This window comes from Salvelinus namaycush, chromosome 38 (genome assembly GCF_016432855.1).
Source record: "Salvelinus namaycush isolate Seneca chromosome 38, SaNama_1.0, whole genome shotgun sequence".
Taxonomy (NCBI): Eukaryota; Metazoa; Chordata; class Actinopteri; order Salmoniformes; family Salmonidae; genus Salvelinus; species Salvelinus namaycush.
In genome coordinates, this window is record NC_052344.1 from 15448550 (window position 1) to 15458918 (window position 10369).

At 40.6% G+C, this 10369-nt stretch overlaps 1 protein-coding gene across 1 annotated transcript in view; it reads left to right on the plus strand.

Moving 5' to 3' along the window:
* Positions 1–4116, plus strand: part of LOC120032067 (GAS2-like protein 3) — a 30017-nt gene extending 25901 nt beyond the window's left edge. The window contains exons 8-9 of the mRNA XM_038978010.1: positions 325–429; positions 1526–4116. Of these exons, the coding sequence (XP_038833938.1) occupies positions 325–429; positions 1526–2740 (1320 nt within the window). The 3' untranslated portion in view covers positions 2741–4116. The remainder of the gene's footprint in view (positions 1–324; positions 430–1525) is intronic.
* Positions 4117–10369: the final 6253 nt, after the last annotated feature.

Here is a 10369-nt window from a genome sequence, read left to right on the forward strand (position 1 = left end):
ACTTCCTGTGTCCACAGCCTAAGCTGCATGACACTTAGCCTTTGATGATTAGTGTGTTTGCCAAAGCGGTCCTCTTCAACTACAGTATTCAGAGGCTGCTACTGAATGCTGTTCTATAGCCTTTCAAGTCTTTGCAACTTAAAATTGGTTAATTTGAGTTCATCGGTTCATTGCGTTTTCCTGTTAGCAACTCTACTTTATCCTTAGGCGATGGGTTAATGAAACAGGGTTTCTCAACGTTTTAGAAAGTGTCTTTCCCATGTTCTTGCTTCCTTAGCCAGGACTCTATAGGCCCATGTTAATTCTCCCTCTGTGTTACAGGAGCAACATCTGATGGACGAGCCGCCGTGTAACTGCTCCCAGAGAGTATCTATTGAATACCTGTCAGAGGGCCGTTATAGACTGGGAGACAAGACCCTCTTCATCCGGGTGAGCAGCACACACTGTATAGTGACACACTGAACACTCCCAAGCATTGAACACCAGTGTTGGAGTCAATTCCATTGCTAAGTGAGCATTAGACCTGTAGCTAGTGACACACCCTTTCTGTCCTCTGCCAAGAGACCAGGAAACCTCTCTATATCGTAACCTCATTCATTACCTGGCCACTAATCCAAAGGTTCAGTCTCGGTGCCTGGCACAAGTTTGGCTGTGTCAGCACCGTAGAAATTAAATTACTACACTTGATGTAATTCTATGGTCAGTACCTGTCGTCTGGTCCTTTTAGACCTAGACCTTCACATACTATAGACCAGATAGTCTTGTAGACTTGAGACCAACCTACTATATAGACCAGATAGTCTTGGAGACTTGAGACCAACCTATATAGACCAGATAGTCTTGTAGACTTGAGACCAACCTACTATATAGACTAGATAGTCTTGTAGACTTGAGACCAACCTACTATATAGACTAGAGAGTCCTGTAGACTTGAGACCAACCTATTACATAGACTAGATAGGTCTGTAGACTTGAGACAAAGCATTTTGGAAAAGTCAAGTAAGCTTAGTACCGATGTTGGGTATTTAAGGCTGATAAAATGGTGATACAACTGGAAAGTAAAAAACCGTGCTAAGTATAAAAAGCAGCGGTGTAGGGTAAAGGAAGCAGGAAAGGTCTGTCTCAGTTGCTCATGGTTCCACACAGCAGCAGATCACTCCCTAAACTCATTAGGGAAGCAGAATGGATCTCATTAGTACTGGACCTACAGGGGGGATTACATTATATTGGCCAAGGACCAGTGTTAACACTTCCATCAAACAGCAGCTGAAAAAATAGATGGTAGCTGTAGATAGTAGTTGGCAGCACCGTAGATATTAGTTGGTGGTAGTAGGAGTGAGTAGTGAGCGGTTAGTAGTGGTGGTATACTGGTTCCTCCTTTAAAAGCTGTGAGCTTACACCGCGGGACTTAGAGGTCATTTTTCCTTTAGCATGGTACCCTGCGTCACCACTTCACTGTTAACTTTAAAGAGACAACTGAAATGTCTCACATTTATCCCTGTCTCTCCCTCTCTCACTGTGGTAGATGCTGCATGGGAAGCATGTGATGGTGCGTGTGGGGGGTGGCTGGGACACCCTAAGGGGTTTCCTGCTCAAGTACGACCCTGGCCGGGTGCTCCAGTTCACCACTCTGGAGCAGAAGATCCTGGCATACCAGAAGGGGCCACCGGGCCACGGCTCTGCAGCAGCGGCCCCTCCACCTGACATGGACCCTCTTGCTGCAGTCAACCTTATCCCCTCGTCTTCCTCCTCGTCTTCCTCTGGTTCGGCCTCCAAAGCCACCTGCACCCCCGTCTCGACCCCTACTCTGCCCAGGAAAGCAGCCGCAGCACCCAAAAAGATCCTGCAGATGCCCCTTCCCTCCCCCAAGAAGCCCACTCAGAAGCCCTTGCCAATCCCCAAGAAGGTGGCTACTGTGTCACCCACCCTGTCTTCGCAGCAGGGCCCAAGCCAGCAGACGGCACCACTGCTCCATTACTCTTCTGCCCCCAAGCTGAAGCTCAGGCCGTCCCCTCGCGGCGCCCTCTCTCAGCCCCGTAGCCCTGTGTGCCCCGAGCCCTCCTGTAAATGTCCTAAACCCTCCACTCCATCCACCCACACCTCCATCACAGTGCTTCGCCCCGCCACAGCCCCATCGAGGGTCCCCTTCCAGAAAGAGGGCCAACCCCCAACCAGCGCCACCCAACGCCACCTGTCTCAGAGGCGGCCCGCCTCCCCGGCCTCACGCCTTCATCTGGATGTTGCAAGACGGGTCCGTCCAACCCCCCGTGTGACTGTGCCAACACCCAGGCCTACAACGGCCCAACCCACCAGGGCACTAACCCCTACCTCCAGGACTGCCACAACAGTCCTGCCCAAATCCACCATCTCGCTCCCCAAGAGCAAAGACACCACAGCCAAAAGCCAGGCCCAAACCAGGGCCATCCCCAAAGTGGTTGTGCCTCCACGTGGTGGCACCCCTGGGCGGGTACCAGGGGCCCCTAGTGGCTCTTCCGCTGTTGGCAAGACCAACCAGAGAACGGTACCAACTGCACAGAGGGCAGGACGGAGGCAAGCGCCTACCACCAACACCCCCTCTCTCAAACCGGAGCCCACCAAAACGGCCCCCCAAAAAACCAGCCCCAACATCAAAGCCCTCCCCTCCCAAAAGAACACTGCTCTCACAAAGAAGACCCAACTCAAGAACAAAAATGAGGACCCTTATTTTGAAATGAACGGTAGAAGGCATCAGAAGACGTAAAGACGTGAGACGTAGTTGGGGGACGTAGTAACGTGACGGGGAGGGACTGTACTGTCCTACTGAACATTAATGCTTCCATCACGGTATTTGTCTGAAAAAGTCCCCAACCAGGATTCTGCAGAACACCAATGTCCACACAAATATATACCCAACCGGTTACAGATGCAGCAACTGTCAAGACACACGCCAGTGTGGAACTTTCAAAACGCCATTTGCACCGCTACCAATTTTACAGTTGGTTAGATTTTTTTTATGTTACTTTGTCTCCTTTTATTGTCCTGTTGTCAAAAGCTCATGCTTCAATAGCATTTTACAAGAAGTACATTTTTACACAGTCTTTGAATGGGTTGAGAAGTGAATGATACTGATTTTATCTGAGGTCAGCTCAATTCAGTCTTTAGCCTAACACAGAAACACTCAATGGAAGTGTTGTAAACCAACATCCCATCAACAGCCTTTTGTTTCGTATCCTTTTTCCATCATTTGAGTGTTTTTGAAAGCTTTCTAACATCTATTCGTATGTCTTGAGGTTCCCTAGAGAGGGCTCTATCTTTGTCCATCTGATCTGATCCATATTATTTCTCTGCATATAAATGTTTGACTTTTTAACGTTGACATTTTCTTTTCAGAAAGGGTCATTTCTGTGCAGAGCTAAGTAAGGCAGCACACTTTGAACATTTGCTTTTTGAGTTTTTAATATTCATTACAAGCAGGTTACTGTAACCAAAGTTTCACATGTTTGACAGAAAGTATAACTGGACTGAATGTTTGTCCTCTGTGTGGATAAGCATTTCATTGATGGAGGTTTGATTGAATATAGACGTTTGTTTTTCTTTGTCACAGACTGGATGATGAATGGTGTGTTTTCCATTTTAGAGGTCAAATTAAGCACTGTTGTAATGTTTCTCGTGTGCCTTTAGAAATGACTGTTGTTGCTGAGTGGCGTTAGAATGTACTAGAAACTAGGGTTTTAATATTTGTTTTTACAAATGAGAATTGCACAAAGTACAAGCACTCTGACTGATTTTTTAAAAATTATTACATGGTCAAATCTCAAATGAATTACTACTGATAATAATATGCCTGTAACACATCCTTTGAACACGTAGTAGGCGATTGCAACTAAGGGACAAGCGAAGCCCTTAATAATTTTACGGAGTGGGAAGTTATCGTGAGGTAGATTTTAATTTGATTCTCTTTTTATTGATCATATTTTTACTTTTCTATGTGGGCTTCATGTCTAAGTTACTTTATCTGTTTTCTTGGTCAGCACTTTATTAAAACCTCTTGGTGTGTTTGTCAATTTGAATGTTGATTTGTGTTGTCTGATCTACCTTTGTTACATTGTCCAATAAAAGGCCAAACGTTGCCAGACTTCCTGCAAAACATGTCTGCGCTTCATAATTGACAGTAACATTTGAAGTCAGTGGAAATGATATTGACTTAATTTCCAGGAACTAAGCATACTCATACCCTTTTCACACTCTTGTGCTAACCCAAACCATACTGCGCTAGCTTTCACATTGTCCTTTCCAGCATAGTTTTAGCAACTACAATGGATGCGTAACCAGGCTGGCACAGTAGAGCGTGGCTTGGCCTAGAATAATCCTAGGGTTTGGCTCAGTAGTGTGAAAAAGGTATGAGTAGATGTGCAGCTGAAGTACTAGAAGGTCATTGAAAGTGGAGATCTGTGCAGTCAGATTAGAGCCATATACTTAGTTCAGTATGGATTCATATCATTTCCACTATAGTCCTTGGTTACCACTTCATTTACTTGATCAGCTCAGTGATGGCTGCTTTATTGAGGAACATTGTGATGGTTGGTTGTCTTAGCTGGGGACCTTAAAGCAGCAATCGGCAGTTGAAACGATAACAAATTGTCCTCCCTGTTTTGGTAAAAAGCTGACTACTGGGGCTGGAGAAATGTACCCACTGAAATCCATAGAGCAATGGTTGCAAGGAGTGACCATCTGTAATATACAAATTATAGTTTTAACCATGGTTTGAGGTTAAATGGTGTTTACATTTACTTGGTTTACAAACATTGGAGTAAAACAAGCTTGTATTTTGGATTCTGATGGGGTAGGACAGTTGAACTAAGCTCAGTGTTAAAAACAAACACCTTCCTAATATTGAGTTTCACCCCCCTTTGCCCTCAGAACAGCCTCAGCCTCATGCACTACAAGGTGTCAAGTGTTCCACAGGGATGTTGACTCCAATGCTTCCCACAGTTGTCAACTTGGCTGGATGTCCTTTGGATGGTGAACCATTCTTGATACACACAGGAAACTCTTGAGCATGAAAAACCCAGCAGCGTTGCAGTTCTTAACACTCAAACCGGTGCACCTGGCACCTACTACCATACCCTGTTCAAAGGCACTTAAATATTTTGTCTTGCCCATTCACCATCTGAATGGCAAACATACACAATCCATGTCTCAATTGTCTCAAGGCTTAAAAATCTGTCAGTAAGGGATCATAGCTTTCACCTGGTCAGTCTGTCATGGAAAGAGCAGGTCTACCAAATCCATTCATTTTAATATGTTTATTACTTCTCCTTGCCATTAACATTCACCTGATAAGACGTGAAAAAATGTGTTGCTAACATATGATGGGGTGGGTGTCGCTGGGCATGAAAAGGTTAAAGATCCCTGCTCTAGATGTCTCTGTGTATGTGTTATGTACCTATTGTTTTCCCAGTAATTATATCTAATACAACTTTTTTTTAAATATAATTTGTCAAGGGAGACTTGCATTACAGCCTGAATTTAAAATGTATTAAATATAGATTTTTTTTGGTAACTAGCCTACAAACAATACCCCATGATGTCAAAGTGGAATTATGTTTTAACTGAAAAGCAGAAATGTCTTGAGTCAATAAGTATTCAACCTCTTTGTTATGGTAAGCATAAATAAGTTCAGGAGTAGAAATGTGCTTAAAAAGTCACATAAGTTGCATGGACTCACTCTGTGTACAATAACAGTGTTTAACATGATATTTGAATGACTACCTCATCTCTGTGTGATAGGAGAAAACTGAGGATAGATCAACAATATTGTAGTTACTCCACAATACTAAATAACAGAGTGAAAAGAAGGATACCTGTACAGAAAAAATATATATATATCCCTTTGAGCATGGTGAAGTTATAAATTACACTTTGGATGGTGTATCAACAATCCCAGTCACTACAAAGATACAGGCCTTCCTAACTCAGTTGTTGGATTTTACCATGAGCCCAATGGTGACTTTAAAACAGTTACAGAATTTAATGGCTGTGATAGAACACTGTGGATGGATCAACAACATTGTAGTTACTCCACAATACTAACCTAAATTACAGTGAAAAGAAGGAAGCATGTACAGAATAAAAATATTCCAAAACATGCATCCTCTTTGCAATAATGCACTAAAGTAATTCTGCAAGAAATGTGGCAATTACATTTTTGTCCTGAATACAAAATGTTACACATTACTGAGTACCACCATTCATATTTTCAAGCATAGTGGTGGCTGCATCACGTTATGGGTACGCTTGAAATCCTTACGGACAGGGGAGTTTTTCAGGATAAAAAACTAACGGAGCTAAGCACAGGCAAAATCCTAGAGGAAATCCTGGTTCAGTCTGCTTTCCACGAGAGACTGGGAGATGAATGCACCTTTCAGCAGGACAATAACCTAGAACACAAAGCCCAATCTACACTGGAGTTGCATTCCAAGAAGACGGTGAATGTTCCTGAGTGGCTGAGTTACAGTTTGACTTAAATCTAGTTGAAAGTCTATGGCTTGACCTGAAAATGTTTGTCTAGCAATGATCAACAACCAATTTGACAGAGCTTGAAGATTTTTGAAAATAAATCACAATCCAGTTGTGGAAAGCTCTTAGAGACTTACCCAGAAAGACACAGGTGTAATCGCTGCCAAACATGCTTCTGCAAGGGGGGACTCAGGGGTTTGAATACTTATGTAAATTAGATATTTCTGAATTTCATTTTCAACAAATTTGCTAAAATTTGAATTCAGGATTTAACACAACAAGGTGGAATAAGTAAAGGGTTATGAACACTTTCTGAAGGCACTGTATGTCATGGAAAGAGCAGATGTTCCTAAAGTTTTGAACACTCAGTGTATAAATTATATTCTTCAACAATCAATAGGTACATATCATTAATTTAAAAGTCCAAAAATTGATGTAGCAATTAAATATTTTCTATGGATGTAGAAGATTACCCCTTTAAGATGAGTGCACTAACTGTAAATCGCAAATAAGATTGTCTGCTAAACAAATCAAATGTTATGTAAATGTAATACCCAGTGCCATTTCTTAAAAGTGATGAGATTCAAGCCATCCACATTTGCTATGGTATGCATGCCCTAATGAATACGACCCTGATAACCATATAATAATCTTGCAAACGTCCATAGTGTAACAACAGACTGTCTGAATCAACACAACTGAAACAAATTTACAGGGCAGTCAATGAAACTCCCAATTGTAAGGTTCTATATGCGTTACACTCAGGCCTCCTGGTGGCTTGAATTGGTGGTGAAACAGGACTAAAATTGTGACAGAAAAATGTGAAATACAAACTCCTATTTATCATACTCCAAGAATTCAAACATATTGCACAAAATAATATTTTACACAAATAATTTTACTTATTTTCCCCATAAACTGTAGCTGGGTCACATTTGACCCCAATATTCTCAAGGGTAATTGTCTGCTAAATTTCCTCTTAGGATATGTACTTACAGTGCCTTCAGAAAGTATTCATACCCCTTGACTTATTCCACATGTTATTGTTTTACAGCGTGAATTTAAAAAAGTGTTACCTTACCTTCAAATATCATGTTAAACACTATTATTGCACACAGAATGAGTTCATGCAAATTATTATGTGACTTGTTAATTAAGCACATTTTTACTCCTGAACTTATTTGGGCTTGCCATAAAAAAGGGGTTGAATACTTATTGACTCAAGACATTTCAGCTTTTCATTTGTAATTAATTTGTTAAAAAATATATATACACTACTGTTCAAAAGTTTGGGGTCACTTAGAATTATCCTTGTTTTTGAAAGAAAAGCAATTTTTTTGTCCATTAAAATAACATCAAATTGATCAGAAATACAGTGTAGACATTGTTAATGTTTTAAATGACTATTGTAGCTGGAAACGGCAGATTTTTTATGGAATATCTACATAGGCGAACAGAGGCCTATTATCAGCAATCATCACTCCTGTGTTCCAATGGCACGTTGTTTTAGCTAATCCAAGTTTATAATTTTAAAAGCCTAATTGATCATTAGAAAACCCTTTTTTGCAATTATGTTAGCACATCTGAAAACTTTTGTCCTGATTTAAGAAGCAATAAAACTGGCCTTCTTTGGACTAGTTGAGTATCTGGAGCATCAGCATTTGTGGGTTTGATTACAGGCTCAAAATGGGCAGAAACAAACAACTTTCTTCTGAAACTCATCAGTCTATTCTTGTTCTGAGAAATGAAGGCTATTCCATGTAAGAAATTGCCAAGAAACTGAAGATCTCGTACAACGCTGTGTACAACTAGCTCTAACCAGAATAAAAAGAGGAGTGGGAGGCCCCGGTGCACAAGAGGACAAGTACATTAGAATTACATTAGAGTGTCTAGTTTGAGAAACAGATGCCTCACAAGTCCTCAACTGGCAGCTTCATTAAATAGTACCCGCAAAACACCAGTCTCAACATCAACAGTGAAGAGGCGACTCTGGGATGCTGGCCTTCTAGGTAAAGTTGCAAAGAAAAAGCCATATCTCAGACTGGCCAATAAAAAGAAAAGATTAAGATGGGCCAAAGAACACAGACACTGGACAGAGGAAGATTGGAAAAAAGTGTGATGGACGGATTAATCTAAGTTTGAGGTGTCAGGATCATAAAGAAGAACATTCTTGGGATGCAGAAAAAATGGAAAGAAGCTGGAGGAGTGCTTGACACCATCTGTCATGGATTGTGGAGGCAATGTGGTGGTCTGGGGGTGCTTTGGTGGTGGTCAAGTGGGAGATTTGTACAGGGTAAAATGGATCTTGAAGAAGGAAGGCTATCACTCCATTTTTCAACTCCATGCCATACCCTGTGGATGGCGCTTAATTGGAGCCAATTTCTTCCTACAACAGGACAATGACCCAAGCACAGCTCCAAACTATGCAATAACTATATAGTGAATATAGTGAAGAAGCAGTCAACTGGTATAATGGAATGGCCAGCACAGTCACCAGATCTCAACCCTATTGAGCTGTTGTGGGAGCAGCTTGACCATATGGTACGTAAGAAGTGCCCATCAAGTCATTCCAATTTGTGGGATGTGCTTCAGGAAGCATGGGGTGAAATCTCTTCAGATTACCTCAACAAATTGACAACTAGAATGGCAAAGGTCTGCAAGGCTGTAATTGCTGCAAATGGAGGATTCTTTGACGAAAGCAAAGTTTGAAGGACAATTATTATGTCAATTAAAAATCATTATTTATAACCTTGTCAACATCTTGACTATATTTCCTATTCATTTTGCAACTCATTTCATGCATGTTTTCATGGAAAACAAGGACATTTCTAAGTGACCCCAAACTTTTGAAAGGTAGTGTATATACAGTTGAAGTCGGAAGTTTACATACACCTTAGCCAGTATTTGGTAGCATTGCCTTTAAATTGGTTAACTTGGGTCAAACGTTTCAGGTAGCCTTCCACAAGCTTCCCACAATAAGTTGGGTGAATTTTGGCCCATTCCTCCTGAAAGAGCTGGTGTAACTGAGTCAGGTTTGTAGGCCTCCTTGCTCCCACACGCTTTTTCAGTTCTGAAAACAAGTTTTAATGACTCCAACCCAAGTATATGTAAACTTCCGACTTCAACTGTATATACACTACCGTTCAAATATCATTCCACTTTGAAATTATGGGGTTTTGTGTGTAGGCCAGAGACCAAAATAAATCTAATTTTAATCAATTTTAAATTCAGGCTGCAATACAACCAAATGTGGAAAAAGTCAAGGGGTGCGAATACTTTCTGAGGGCACTCTATCTGTTTCATAATTATTATTATGTTTTTTTTAAATCAGATATTGTGCATTTTACCAACATTTTCACAAATTTCTCATTATCGTAACAGTCCAAAAAAGTAATAAACCAATACATTTCTAATATTTTGTTCACATTTCTCGCCAAATGAAAAAACCTGAGTTAAACATAACACTGAAAATAAATTAAATTATAAAATTATAATAAAATTATATCAGACTTTTTTCCAATTTGAGTGTTTTAGCGGTTTGGTAGTGAGAAGGTCAAGTGAGGTAAAGTGGGTGATTGAGAATAAGAACCTCTATCTGAAGGCATTTAAATGAATAAATTAATTTAACCTTAACTACTCCTCTGAATTATGCATCATAGGTTAATAAAACTAAATATGATAGTTTAATGTAAATGTCAACTTGTATTACATTTTTGATTTATGGACAAACTACAGCAACATATTTTGTGTTTTATTCAAATAAGATTGTTTTTTCTAAAGTAAAATTGTATACAATTTTGGACCAGAGAATTTAGTCTGGATGCATTTCGGGTAATGAGAATTTGGTATGAAAATGTACAAAATTCTTTCG